This window comes from Hypanus sabinus, chromosome 24 (genome assembly GCF_030144855.1).
Source record: "Hypanus sabinus isolate sHypSab1 chromosome 24, sHypSab1.hap1, whole genome shotgun sequence".
Classification (NCBI taxonomy): domain Eukaryota; kingdom Metazoa; phylum Chordata; class Chondrichthyes; order Myliobatiformes; family Dasyatidae; genus Hypanus; species Hypanus sabinus.
This window is the reverse complement of record NC_082729.1, coordinates 22,336,046-22,351,222: the sequence shown is the minus strand read 5'-3', so window position 1 is coordinate 22,351,222 and position 15,177 is coordinate 22,336,046. Positions and strand designations below refer to the sequence as shown.

The window sequence follows — 15,177 nt, the reverse complement described above, 5'->3', positions numbered from 1 at the left end:
CCAGGATGGCAGAATTTGTGAGCGGTGCGAAACAACTAAATCTCTCGGCAGTAAAACCGTCGATGAAAAAGTTGGATATACAGAGGGAAATAGACATGCATTATGTATCCGAGTATGTTTTTACGTCTGATGTATTGGACCTATTTCCTGAGAAAATAGCTGTCGCGTATGAGGTTCAGTTAAAGATAGAGAAATTAAGGTTGGCTGAAGAGAAGGAGAAAAGGGAACATGAGATCCGGATGAAGGAGATAGAAGCTGAAAGCGAGGAAAGAAGAGGCTGGAAGGGAGAAGGAAGAAGCTGAAAGGAAGATGGAGGAAAGGGAGAAAGAGAGGCAGCTTGGGCTGGAAATATAGAAGTTAACTGTACAGCAGGGAAGACACTGTGCCAAAGACCCAAATGAGGGGTTCAAGATTAGTCGGGAGATCCAGTTGGTACCTCCATTCGAGGAGATGAATGTCGGTAAGTTCTTCCTCCATTCTGAGGAGGTGTCTATGAATCAGAACTGTCCTGAGAGAAAATGGGCTGTTCTGGTACAGAGCGTACTTAGGGGTAACGTTCAGCAAGCTTATTCGGCATTGTACATGGACGTGTCTAGGGAATATGATGAAGTAAAAAGGGCTGTATGGAGGAGTTACGAGTTGGTGCACAAGGCATATCGGCAGAAGTTCCGGAACTTGAGAAAGCCGTGGAACCACACGTATTGAGAGCTTGCCCGTGAGATGCAAATGTGTTGTGAGCGTTGGTGCGCCTCAAAAGGGGTCGAAGGAGATTATGATAGACTGTTACAGTTAATACTGATGGAGCAATTTAAAAGTTGTATCCCTGAATGTATGTAGAGGTGCTTGGATGAGAAGGAGACAGAGACTCTGTCTGCGACTGCCAAATTAGCAGACGAGTATGCCTTAACCCACAAGACAAAGTTTTCCTCAAATAAGGATTACCAAAAAGGCAGTAGGGCGGTAGAGAAAGCCCACCGTCCAAGGCAGAGAAGGAGCCGCGAGCTGGTCGTAAAGGTAAGGAGGAGGAAAAGTAGGCTGGCAGGAAGTATCCGAGCTGTACCTGTTACAATTGTGGGAAAGTTGTTCATATAGCATCTAAGTGTTTTGCTCCGAAGAAGGAGACAGGAAAAGGGAAAACCGCAGTCCCTACAGGTTGTATTCTGGCGGTCAGCAGATCGATTAGGAAGGCAAAGGTAGATATTGCCCAGGAGGGACGTGAGAAGTTTATCTCGAAAGGGACGGTGTCTGTGAAGGAAGGAGAAACCACAGTTCCAGTGGATCTGGAGAGATACCTGGGATGTGTATTCAGTAGTGAAACTTACAAGCAAGCCTGGAAGTACTGAGGACCCGCCCATAGATTCCAAGATTTATCTCCTTTGCGCAATAACTCGCAGCATGTCTGAAAAGTTGGCTGAGAAAGGAGCCAGTGTAAATTAGTCTAGTGTTGATTTGGCGGAGACTTTTTTACCGACCCTGTACCAAGAGGGGTTAGAGGGTGGTAAAACGGAGTTTATAGAGGCACAGAATAAAGATGAGAAACAGATATGGCAGTTAGAAGGTCCCGGGTTGGGCACGGATGATCTGTCTGGCTTGACAGAGCAGATTGCAGTTGAAGAATGTGAATGTGTTCGCGATAAGGATGTAAGGGCTGTCCGAGATGAAAAGGATGCCACTACCTTGAGGGAGTCTGCTAGGTTAGCAGACAAGGTTGTTTTAACCCGCAGGGTTGCGTTTACTCCGAGGGGTTTGCCCAGAGAGTAACTGGGTGGATCAGGGGAACTTAGAATTTGAAAAGGGGACTAGTATTGAAAGCCTGGAAGAGGTAGATGTCCCATTTGCTTGTGTTCAGGCTGTCGAAGTACCTGTGGAGTCACAGGGTACTGAAGCTGGTATTGAAACTCAGGAAATGTCTGAGGTATCTGATTTAGTTGAAAAGGAATGCGGTTCTTTTGGGTCAGATGGACTTGATTCAGTGAAGAAAGGGTTAACCTTGGTACCAGTGGTAGGGAGAATTCTCAGTTGGTTGTGTTAGATGGCCATTTAAAAGTTAAAGATGAGATGAAAGCTGGTGATGTGAATATTATTGAAGGAGAAGGGAAAAGTATTGTTTCTAAACTTTTGAAGAAAGAAACTTTAAAGTCTGAATTGGTTTTAGAAGGATTGACAAAAGGGAAGGGACCGTTAACTGAACGATGGCTTGTTAACAAGTTGTCTGTGTATCAATTACAGTTCGTTTCGAAATTTAAAGATAAACAACTTGGTGATGTTGTTGAAGTATGTGATTTGGAGAGGCAGAACTTGAAATGTTGTTTTGACCAAGAGGGTTCATCTGCCACTGTTAAACTGAAAACAAATAGAATGAAAGATCAGAAGATAAAGTTAATGACTTGCTTAAAATTAACGAATTGTGTGGAAGTTCATCAAATGGGCTTAGTTTGGAAAACATTGGTGATAAGATAACTGTTGAAAGGAGTCGGTGAAGGCCTATTCCACACTGGTGATCAAGCTAACCATGTGAGAGTTAAGTGGAAAAGGGAAAAAGGTTGACCAAATGCCACTTTGAATAACAGGATCTGGTTTTGAGGGAATTTGACAAAGCATGTGAAAGATAAAAAAAACTCCATGAAAAATTGACTGTTTGAATGTTAAGTTTAAAAGTAAAATAGAGAGTAGTATTTGCACAAACTTTTATAATGTAGCACAATATAATCACACATGTATTGGTTCACGCTTTGTAACATACACCTAAGCTAAAATCACAAACCCTTGGTATTTTTGGCTTGCATGAAAAATAAAAATAGGAGGTTACTAAGTTGAAGTCTGTTGCTACAGGAATTCGATATTAAAATACAACATATAAAGGTGAGTGACAATGTAATTGCTGACTGTTTATCTATATGTTAATTTTCATGTGTATCTGTATTATCCTTGTAGTTAAGACAACTTCTGTATTTTGTTAAATGCTGTAATTCAGTCATATGCTTTACTAATTTTCAGCTTGGTGAAAATTCCCAGAATGATGGGGGTGTTATGAAGGATGTACAGTTCTGATGGAAAACAGGGTGCAGAGTTGCCCATAATCCCCCCCCCCGTCTTGAGAATCACAAACCATTGCTGTTGCTCTGCTGCTCATGAGAGAGAGAGAGATTTGAGATGGAAAACATACAGGAACATCTGCTACTGATAAGAGAAGAGCGAGAGTCTGTTGATTTACTGTTATGTCTTCTGCAAGGGTTATTTGTCTTCTGCTGTTCTGCTTTTAACATTCCTCAGTGGACAGCAGGAGTGGGCTGGTTTGATGGACACAGTCATTCAAAAATTGATTGATAGCTGAAACCCCGTGAGTAGTGATAAAGGTCGGGTCTGGAGAGATACCCTTCAGACGCACCAGGAGACACGCCAGTGGACACTGATTGAGTGTTGGAACCCACAAGAAAGGTGGGGGCTTCGGAGACCGAACAAGGAGATCGGTCAGTAAAGCTCACAGTGATAAAGCGTGGTCAGTGGGAACTTTTGTGTGTGTCCTCTCATGCCAGAGTGACGAGTCCAGCACATAAGAACGGTCTTGCAGAAGGACGGAGAGGTCATAACGGAATGACCACAAAGATACGAGGGATTAAGAAAGCAAAGGGAGGTTTCCCTGACTGTAGCTGTTACTTCTCTCTCGCGCTTTCTCTCTGTGTCTCTCTCTCCAACGATTACAATACAACAATAACTACATCAGCACGCAAGATCTGAACTGAACTTTATACTTTTCTATGACAATTCGTTTACCCCTCGACATCGATAGAGCTGCTTATTATTGCTTATTATTCAGGCACTTTTAGATTTATTATTGCAACTTGCTTTATCTATATATTTGCATTACTGGTATTGATTTGTTTATTTTACTGATAAACACTTTTGAATATAGTACCACTAGACTCCAACGGATTCTTCTTTTTCTGCTGGTTAGACACCCAGTTACGGGGTACGTAACACTTCCAACGATCTCTACTTAAGTATGAATCCGATTTCCAAGTAACTGCAATAGCCTTTTCGGCTAAGGCTAATGCAATTTTTTTGAATTATTTCTGACATTTATTCCATTTGGATTTCGATTTTATCCCTTCAATATCGCCTAGTAAAAATAATGTTGGATTGTGTGGAAGTTGTATTCCAATAATTTATTCCAGTAAAACTCTTAAATTTGTCCAAAAAGGTTGAATTTTATAACGTCCGAGCAGAGTATAAAAAGTACCAATTTCTTGATTACATCGAAAACATTGATCAGATAAATTTGAGTTTAATCTATTTATTTTTTGTGGTGTAATATATAATTGATGTAAATGTTTTATTGTACTAATCTTAGTCGAACATTTATTGTATTTGTCATACTGTCAAGATATAATCTTGACCAACTTGTTTCATCAATTTTAATATTCAAATCAGTTTCCCATTTTTGTTCTGACTTATGAATTCCTTGTTTAATTGCCTGTTTTTGAATCAAATTATCCATTCCAGAAATTGTTTTTTTTAAATTTTTCCTATATGAATTAAAGTTTCTATTTCATTAGGTTTCAGCAATAAAATTGTTTGACCCAGTTTATCTCTTAAATAAGCCCTTAATTGGAAATAACAGAAAATACTTTTTTATTTAATGGAAAAGCCCTTTGCGTTGTTATTCCCATGTTTTGTCGAGATAAGCTTGTTAAGTTGTATTCACAGGAACAGCTAACTCATTGTGAGCAAGCAGTAAGAGGCTTGCATCATAAAATAAAGCAGAACCTCTCTGAAGTTTGTCAATTACCGTGGTTACTACTATCTCTTGTTTACATAGACTAAATTTCCTCAAACTGAGCTGACTGTTCATGCATGATTACGGAGTTTGCATCACTTCCTGAACCGCTCCTCTGCTTCAGATACAGCCGCACCCTCTGCCTAGTCTAGATTCAACCTTCAGCTCACTTCGTTATTTTATGATCCACCCCGAGCCGCAGACAGTCTCAGCGTCCGGCACTGCACAGTTTTCAACGCGATCGTCGCAAGGAATTGTAATTTGCGCCCATCTGCCGAGCTTTGGCCAGGATCACGGATTGCGCCGATTATTCTTAGCTGCACCATGGGGTAAGTTAGGGTAAAAGGTTAGGAAGAATGTGTCCCAGGTGAGAGTAACAGAATTTGTTATCCCAGGCGACTGAAAGCCGAGGGTGACTAGTTGACGCGAAGCTTTCTGATCTGGCGAGAAACTCAGTGGGCATCAAACTATCGGCGGTTTGCATGGAAAAGGCAGAGTCTCCCTTATCCCCAGAGTCTGCTTCGACAGATTAGAGCAGTGCGTTTCTGAAAAGTTGTACTGAGCAGAGTGATGGCAGTCCAAAACTTGCCCCCGCGCAAATTCCATTCACATCCACCAATATTCTACGCTGACTACACTGACTATATTTGTAGTCATGTAGTCAGTGACTACAGAAAGTCACTGACTACTTTTCCTATCTGTGCATCTCATAGTTTTATGAGCCTCCATTCTCAGCCCATATGCTCCGGAAAAAAAAGACTAATATTTTCAACTGCTCCTTTTAACTCGAACCCTCAAATCCAATACAAATCGTGATGAACGTCTCCTGCCCCTTCGCGAGCGCCTCCCGATCCCTCCTGTAATGTGGTGCCTAGAGCTGCAAACAATATTCCAAATCCAACCTCGTGTGACAAGACCTCCTGACCAAATATCCGAGGCGTTATGTTAGGAAAAGCAAACGTGGCACATGTCTTCTTAAACACGCTCGATATTGTTTATGCACTTTTAAGGACCGAGGGACTTGAATCCCCAGATTCCTCTCTCCTTCAGGGTTCGAAAGGTAATACGATTAACTGCATGTTTTTCCCTTAAATTCAACCTCCCAAAGTGCAGAACGTGACGCTTCCACGGATCAAATTCCATCTGGCATTTCTCTCCTCATATCAATAACTGATACACCCCCTACTCTAAGCATTAGACCCATCTTGACGGTCTACAACTCCAGAACGTTTTCCACTGGGTGAGAACGTATCAGTACTTCCCCGTGCCATTCGCCCCAAATCGTTATGGGAATTGTTGTGAGAAAGGATTGCCACTCCGTGGAGGGAGCCGTTAGATGGGAGCGTCGCACTGGGGGTTGGGGGGTTGGTGATGTGCGTTGAGGAGGTTCCGCAGGGCTGGCAGGAGGCGATGAGGCGGGAGAGCTGCGTTTGGGGAGAGGCGGTGAGCAGAGAATTTGGCACTGTGGGAGGAGCGGTGAGGAGGGTGATCCGTCAGTAGCAGGGACAAGAAGAGGGCTCGGCAGGACTGCCGAATCTTCTGCCCTCTTAATAATGCACACACTCTTTCTCTATCTGTCCATCTTTCCTACCCCTCACACTCCCCATCCACAAATTCCCTAACTCTCTCAGACTCACCACTTGGAAGAATATGTCAATCCAGGAGGATATGTGTAACCATACCACTGCTGGGAACAACACATCCAATGACCCAGCCGTCTATAAATTGACCATGATCTCCTATGTCATCGCCTTCCTGCTCGGCGTTCCCGGGAATAGCGCTGTCATTTGGGTGACGGGCTTTAAGATGGAGAGAAAGATACACACAACATGTTTCCTGAACCTGGCTGTGGCAGACATAATCTGCTGCCTCACCCTCCCCTTCTGGATCGTCGACGTCGCCCGACAAGGCACGTTGAATTTTGACGACTTACATCTGACATTGCTGTTCTCTGCCATCGTCTACAACGGATCCATCAGCGTCTTCATGTTGACGGTGATCAGCATCGTCCGTTGCATAGCCGTCACTCAGCCCGTTTGGTACTATCAACACATGAAGCTGCGTTGGGTACATACGGCCTTCACCGTGGTCTGCGGCCTTTCCATCCTCGCCTGTATGATCACCCTGCTGTACAACAAGATTAAACATTATTTTGGGCAGATGACAGGGGACATTCTGAAGGTCACTTGGGCTGTCCTTATCTTCGTCATCCCCGTCGTGATCATGACCATCTGCTGTGCCCTGATCGGTCTTAAGCTACACCGGGACAAGTTCAATAAGTCTAGGAAGCCCATCCGCCTCATCCTGATCATGTTCGCCGCCTTTATAGCGTCCTGGCTCCCGTACTACTGTACCAGTTTCGCATCAGTCTTTTTCAATTATTGCGCTCAAAGTTGGAATTATATAGCCATCGCCATGGCCAGCTTCAACAGCGCACTCAACCCTTTTCTCTACGTCTTCACCGGCCGCGACTTTCGCCAGGTCTTCAGACGTTCCCTTGCCTCCTCGCTCCGTCTGGCCTTCCTCGAAGAAGAGGCTGTATTTCGGACCGACCCTCCCAATCCAGCATCTTAGTTGCAGCCGGTGCCTGGTCGAACTCGTCGTGGAGCTTCATTCAAACTGCATCCTCTCAGGTGTTCTAAGTGGGATTCGGCAACAAGCGGTTTCCACGGTGGATGCCTCTCTCTGTGTTTTGACATACCGCTTATATTAACTAATAATCATGCAGCATCCTGGTGAAACTCGTCTGCACCCGCTCTAATGGCTCCACATTCTTCCAGTAATGTGTCGTTCAGACTGTACAGTCCTGTTGAAGCGCAGCTTCGCCAATGGTTTGCACTTCTGCAACACAAGTTATCAAATCTGATTTGCAACGTCCCAACCAACGAAGGCAAGCATGGCCAGCACTATCTTCACAAGACAGCTATTATGTGGAAATACTGGGAGCTCTAGACTTGAAACGTAAGACCCTTCTGTCTATCGGTGCTGTTAAGGGTTCTGGAATTGTCTGTAATCATCTCACTTTTGACAAAGATGTATCAACCTCTACACCGTCTCGTCATACGCTCATAGTTACAAATACTCCATCAACATGGTCGCAACTGACACTCCCAAGACGAGAGACACGGAGAATCTCTCTCGAAGCCACCCTATTACATACTCCAAGTGCATCTCAGAATTAAGTGGAATACTTCCTCGTCGTCTACCGTGTTGGATAAGTGCTATTTCCAGGTTCCTCAAATTGCTCTACCTCGAGGTTTGAACTCAGAGATTGGGAGACCTTCCTTCGGCAGACTTCATTTTGATCCTCATAATGCTTCCACTAACTCTCCGCACAGTGTGTTCCATCACCCGACACTACTGTGTAAAAATCTACCCCACACACGAACTTGAAATTTCTGTCTCTCAACATCAAAGCATGTCCACTAGTATTTGATTTCTCTCCCTTCGATGAAAGGACAATAAACTAACTTTACCTTCTATGTTTTGTAAACTCCCCTCAGGTTTTCGATCAGCCTCCAAATTTCCAGAGAAAACTACCAAAGCCAGTGCTCTGCTCAGGGCGTGCATAGTTACCTATTTTAATTGTTACAGAACCATGACTCAGGGTGACGGGATATGCTAATGTTGCATTTTCACGATCCAGGTGCTATAGGAGGGATATAGATAAAAGCAGGTGGTGGGAAAGGGGTATGGGAAGGGGGAAGTTGCATTTAAGAATGTGGCGCCACTATGCCGAGGCAATATTGATGAGGACTCTCCAGTGACCGTCTGAGTGAAGCTGAGATAACCACCTTCTTGGGATTGCACTATAGGTCACCCTGGTCAACGGGAAAGAGAAGAACGCAATGCCATGGAGATTTCAGAAAGCTGTATAAAGAATAGGTTTGCTCGCGTTGGTAACTTTAACTTTACAGACTGGGATAGCTACAAATTTAACTGAGGCAGAGAATGTTAACTGTGTTCATAACTGTGCCCTGGTGCAACGTGTAGTAGACCTAACCAGGAAGAGAGAAAGCATGATTTGCACATGGGAAATGGGGCAGGGCAAGTGATTGAGGTGTTAGTGTGAAAGCACTTGGCGACCATTGACCGTAGAACAGATTAAACGGTATTTTTGATTAAGAAGAATGTGAAGGCAAGTGCCCGAGGTAGAATTACGAAAGGGTCATCCATTGGGGTTTTCTGGGCGGATCTCAGATGGAAAAAGTTGATTACCGACTTGTTGGGATTGTACCTTAGGCCTGCTTATCGTCATCGGTAGGAAGAGGAACGCATCTGCGCGGAGATTGCAAAACTTTGCAGGAATTATAGTGTTCCCAGCGTAGATCCTCAAGTCAGGGAAATTCACTATTTGCCTCTGTAGATTTTATCTTCAACATTTACTACAGCCTTATTATAAGAAAACGTTTAAACTTATATTTCACTTATCTGGCATTTGTGGTACCATAAATTAATGGTTCTTGTTCTTGCTTAATTATATTTTATGGGAAATATCAGACTGAAATAATCGCTTTGTTAAATTCCTGCTGCTATTGCTGTCCTCCAGTGACTTCAGCGATTTCGAAGTCAGCTGTTACGATCACAGAATTTTTGTTTCACAAAACTAGCTGAAGATTGTAGTTTGTTTACACATCGCTACGTTCAGCACAGAAATTGTCCACTCTGCCGAAACACTCGGTCCACTTCTTCTGAACGGTTCATCAACTCGTCCAACACCCATTCCGCTAATACAGTCTCCTGTAGCTTATCGTTCATTGAACGCCATTGCATATAGGGTATAGTGTATAGCAAATGCACTACAGAAATACACAAAAAAAACCCGACTCAATTTCATATCTATCGTTGCTGGTTGCGAAACACTATCAATCTCAGTACACACTTCCTCTTTTTGTAAAACAGCTTCTGCATCCTCAGCAAAATCACTCATATTTCAATCCCTTGCGAAATCAGTTCAAACGATCCCTACAGCTCCAGCACTGATAAAAACTCGAACCAGCTTTATCACAAAGAATTCTCTCTCGATTCTACCACACCCCTCCAATCTAATGTAAACTGTCTCCCTACAGCAAAAGAAAATTTCTCCGGTAGCATATTGCTCCCGTCGTGTAGTAGTGAAACCTATTCAGTTTGTATACCTGGCCTCTTCCTCAGAAGAGACCACAATAATGGAACAGACTTGGCTTCAAGAAGAAACTGTAACTCTTCAGCCGCACATTCACCTAGCCTATTTCTCCGTCCCTAACATCTCCAGCACTGTACCAGGAGTAATCAGGGATCGCTACCCCAATGTTAACCTATCCCTTCCAACAATGTTTTCCCCCACTTCACTTCTAAATTAGATACAGACTGCCTTTAAGTTATAGTCTAAGTTATTTTTCTAATGTTATTGTTAATTTGTTTAAAGCGAACAACACGCATTTAATTTGACACACAATAGGACGTACAATGCTTTCCCATGAATTTCTGTCACGATAATCAGAACACAGATTACGTATAATATCCGTCAAAGAGTTTATGGAATACGTCACGACATAATCAGTGAAAGCAGTTTCCCAGAACAGTAGTTACAAATATAACTGAGGTGGGCACCCCGGCTGAAATGTAAGAGCACCTTAAAACAGTGGTAGTAAGAGGTTTCATACTCGGAATCTCACTTCAAACGGAAGCTGGGATATCCGGCAATTTTTCCATATTGTCAGCAGTTATTATCCTGTATTTGCAGCTGTCAGTATTCCTGGTAAGGCACTGGCTCCGGATTTAGTTTAAACTCGCTTGTTAAACGAGGCCTGTTACAATTTGATATTATTAAGTTACTTAGTTATAATTTGTAAACAAATGGTAGGCGCTTGTACGTTCAGGGTAAACATATTTGTTTAGCATAGTGCCCCAGTAAAGAGAAAAACAGGTGGTACACGAATAAAAAAACGGGGAGGGGTGTACCGTTGAGCCGACATTATAATAAGGGACTACTTTACTTTACTTTACTTTACCTACGTCATTGCATGCGCTATTAGGCGCGTATTGGTCTGTATGTGTGTGTCAAAGTTCGGACTCTACCAGAACAGAACCATGGAACTTAGTTCCGGTCTCCAGAGTTTTAATTAATAACGTAGTTGTGTAAACAGGCCACATACACAACAACGGGGGTTTTATCCCTTCGACCCAGAAGTTTGAGTGGAGAGTTAGCATCGGCATACAAAATTTTGAAGGGAAAAAATAGAGAAAGATAAGATGTTTTTTTTTTCCCCATTGAATTTGGGTGGAACTTCAATACGTCATGGATTAAGGGTAAGTGGTGAAAAGTTTAAGGGGATCATGAGGGCTGTAAGAGTGGGGAGAGAGTGTGCAACGAGCTGCTTGCGCACGCCGTTTATGCGAGCTTAATTTCCACTTACACTATAGTTAAACTGTGTCAACGTTCAATTTGATCTTGAAGTAGAGTTAAACTGTCTCTGCACTTATTTTGAACTTCAATTAGAGTTAAGCTGTCTCTACGCTGAATTAGAACTTGAAATATAATTAAACAGTGTCCACGCATCCATTTTTGTACGTGTAGAAAATACCGATGACCCATATGTAACGAGCTGAAAGGTTTCACTGCTAATGTAATGCCTGCTCTGTAATGTTTTACTGCTAAGGTAATAGTTTCTCTGTAGCCACAATGTCTGGGTTATGACTGGAGATAACCGGGCCTTTGGAATATCGGTGAGCTAACGAGGGGATGTTATTCTTTGTTGTGGTTCTGGGAAAAGAGATTTCGCGGTATTTTCTCGGGGAGCGATGAAGAGAGAGGATCCGAATTGAGACAGTTGGTAGACCGCCGAACGGAGTGGACTGAGGAGCGAAGGTCCGAGGGTCGGCTACGCTCGGAGGAGGTCGACGCAATCAAATGGAGAAACCATGAGCTCCAGCGATTGCGCATTAGACAGTTTCATGGGAATGGGGCTTTTTGTATTTTTTCTTTGTGTTCCTTTATTAACCATAGAGTCAAGAAAAGAATTATAAAGCTCAATCGTTTAATTGCATATTGTGTACTGTTCGTTATTTCACAGTATTAATTTGTAACAGTGGACAGATCTCGCAGGATCCTCTCAAACGAGACTTCTTAAGTTTGGACGGGCCGAGGACTATTTCTCCGAGACGAAGCCGCTTGCCGGACGGAGGGTTACACAAACAAACAAATTCCTCTGGAGGGACGATATGATTGCCACATATTTTTGAATTACCTCTCATTATGTACCTTTTATACCGTCAGTGAGAAGTAACTCAATTTTTGAAATGTTCTGAGATGTTCCTTCATGTTATCCCCGTAACTTCCAGCTGAGGCTTCATCAATAAAATAGTCTGCTTCTTGGAGTACTTTATAAAGTTTAAAAAAATAGTAACTTTCCAGAACTTATAATTCTGACTGTCAGTTAATTATCTTCCCTTCTCCAACCAGGAATAGTGCTGTTCTCTAAGAATTGTATCTATCTGTTTCTACACTACTCACGTTTTCAGATTGGTGCTTCTGAATGGATTGGTCCCATAATTTGTGTTCTGCTGCACTACTCCTGTCCCAGATAATCTAATGCTTATTAATTCTTCTCAACAGCCAAACGCTGCTCACACGCTTCGTGTTTTTTTTTTGTCAAAAGGCGCTTTCCCGAAAGGTGTTAATTTAAATTTGTGTAGGGATGTCAAGCAGCGTGCCTCTCCCAGCAAATTGCCCGCCCCATTACATATGCACTGTATGCGTTCACCTCAGAGTCCAGATTGTAAAAGGTATCCGGTCATCTGCAGACTTCGAATCACTATCGCTCAAGGGTATACTGTTTTTTTAAAAACGAAATACATCTCAGTGTCCTCATTGTTTCCCCCTGTGCTTTAGCCCCAGGACGCAAAGCTATCAATATTATCAGTTCTAAATTGCTGGAGGACTGTCAGAGTTCATGGGCTATCCGCATCCAATCTCGGCCACGGTAGATGGACTGATAGTTTGTCAGCTACCATAGCCGATTTCCACGATTAGTATTTTTTTAACATGGAAACGATATCCCTTCTGCACTCTGGGTCAGTTATATTTTCATTATTTTGTCCAGTCAATTTAACGGCTATTGTGATCCTGTCCGGCGAAAAATGTCGTCTCTCCAAATGAATCACTCGCTGGCTGGTAGTCATGTCTCATGGTGTTTACCGTCTTCGTTATTTTGGTGCAGATTAATTGTATTTCATTGTTTGCTGATTTCTTGCTCGTGACCCCAGTGTGCTCGGTCATGGTCGTCTGCAGATTACAAACGTGGACTGTTACTTTTACTTCATGGTTACATTCAGATTCGAACGTTATATCGCCATCTGCTGTCAGGCGCTGCGAAAACGATATTGAACCGAGAGAAGGGAGACAGTGGTGATAATAACGGCTTGTGCAGTCAGCTCTGCTAGGGCTATCCGAGGTACTTTGCAGTGGATGCATGTTGCTCTGCAGCGAAAGCTCAATATTTTATTTCGCCCTTGTGGAAAGCCTATGCATTGCTAGGCACCAACGCAACTTATCACCAATCTGTTTACTGTTACTGTTCAATACTTTAGCATTCAGGCACATTGTTGCAGCAAATAAGACCTGCCGGAGACTGTGGAATATCAGCGAGAATGAGAAGGATCCGGAGTTGGAAAAGCGGAGGAAGTCAATCATTTTATTGTTTTCTCTGTCGGCTAATTTCATATTACTGTGTACATCCAATGTTCTGTACTATTTAAACTGGCAAGTTAATAACTATTTCTACACCAACAGGTGCATCAGCATACCGATATATATATTTCAAATTTTTGGGTATATGTTGGAGTTTCTCAGCACCTGCGCAAGCACTTGTAACTACGGACTGACACAATGCAAGTTCAAGGAGGAGCTGAAGAATGAAGTGAAATATCTGTTGATGTTAAGCGGACTGTTCTATAAATAAAATCCGTAATCACGTTGATTATTAAAATATTTGGACCATTCATTTTAGGTTCTATTGGAAGAGATCTTTTTAAACCCCATTGAGTAATTATCAGTTTGAAAATCACACACAACAAAGGACGTTCTTGGATCGCAGAGACGAGATTCACGACAGCGTTCTCGGGATTGACATGTTAATCGATTATCTTGATCGTTTCAGATATATACACGTCGTAGATCCAATGAATGAGGTGGATGATGGCTGAAAACTCACAGAAACTTAGCTTATTGAAATGACGAGATATGGAGCTCGTGGAAGGGATGTTTCCTGCAGTGCAGGAGACCATTTCTAGAGGGCACAACCACAGAAAATAATAGCCTTGTTTAGTCAAGGTGTCAAAGGTTATGAGGAGTGGCTATGCTGAATTCTTCCTCGCAGTTTGATATTTTTGCTACAGCTTTCAACGATCTGCCGATTTCGTTGTATTTACCTGATGTAAATGTTCAACAGCTTCAGATAAGCCCAAGAACGGATGCCAAACGAGCAAGCTTGTACGTGGGATTAGTGTTACGAACAGCAATATTTTAGAAGCATATCAGCGGCGAGAGATTTCACACTGAGTCCGTTTTAATATTGCCACCACTACCGTTATTAGTATCTACTTATAATATAGCAATTTAGCGAAACAAACAAAAAGTTAACAGTGTTATGGGAGTGTGTATAACTACCAAGCTTAGAAATAGTTATTAAAGTCGTAAAACGGCAAATTAGTACGATTCAGCAATCCACAGAATAAATGATGGATAGAATGGATATTTTGTAATTCAGAGTGGAATGTAGAGACACAGTGATTCATGCCGAATTCCACAGGTTTCACGTTGGTAAAACGAGGTAACAGTCGTCGAAGATCTTGTCCGTCGAGTAGTTCCAAATCTTTATACGAATGATAACCAAAAGTGATCTGTCACAGGAATGTCCTCTTCGAGCGGTACCATATAACATACCCAGCCAATAGTTAACACACAAGTCGTCCCACGGGACAGCCGAAAATCCACTCCTATGGATTATATGAAGTGAGAGTCAATTAACCATTATGCACGGAGTGCCGATGATCAGCTCATCCTTGTGGGCATAGGAGAGTTCCCAGCCTCAGCTGCGACAAACTGAAGCTAAAGGTTTCCCCAGTCTCTCTTACTCTCCTTCTCTCTCTGTTTGACTAAATCCACAGACAACAGTGTCAGCCTGTGACTGACGTCATAGCCCCGTCTCAGTCAGGCGCTCTTAAAGAAGCAGTTAAAGAAACTTCCCTCCTAAAAAGGAATACTTTGATCTGAAAGAGCAAACTTTTAACTGAAAACAACAGTATGTGAAACAATACATGTATGGTTATTATATAGCATGCTACAGACTAATGTAACCCATTACAGAAGTATACAAATCAAAATAAATTCCACATGTCTCTCAAAATACATGGCAAGC

General features: G+C 42.6%; 1 protein-coding gene across 1 annotated transcript; it reads left to right on the top strand.

Annotated features, from left to right (window-relative positions):
- The first annotated feature begins 6,427 nt into the window (after positions 1–6,427).
- LOC132380583 (C3a anaphylatoxin chemotactic receptor-like) lies at positions 6,428–13,719 on the top strand. The gene is made up of 2 exons (XM_059949502.1): positions 6,428–7,312; positions 13,603–13,719. The coding sequence occupies exons 1-2, from the start codon at positions 6,428–6,430 to the stop codon at positions 13,717–13,719; spliced, it is 1,002 nt and encodes a 333-aa protein (XP_059805485.1).
- The last annotated feature ends 1,458 nt before the right edge of the window (positions 13,720–15,177 follow it).

What these genes read in the sequence shown, in the direction of transcription:
- LOC132380583 (XM_059949502.1), top strand. Translation starts at nt 6,428, where the DNA reads ATGTCAATCCAGGAGGATATGTGTAACCATACCACTGCTGGGAACAAC. An exon ending in TGGCCTTCCTCGAAGAAGAG is followed by an intron (nt 7,313 to 13,602) that starts GCTGTATTTCGG and finishes TATATGTTGGAG; the next exon opens with TTTCTCAGCACCTGCGCAAG.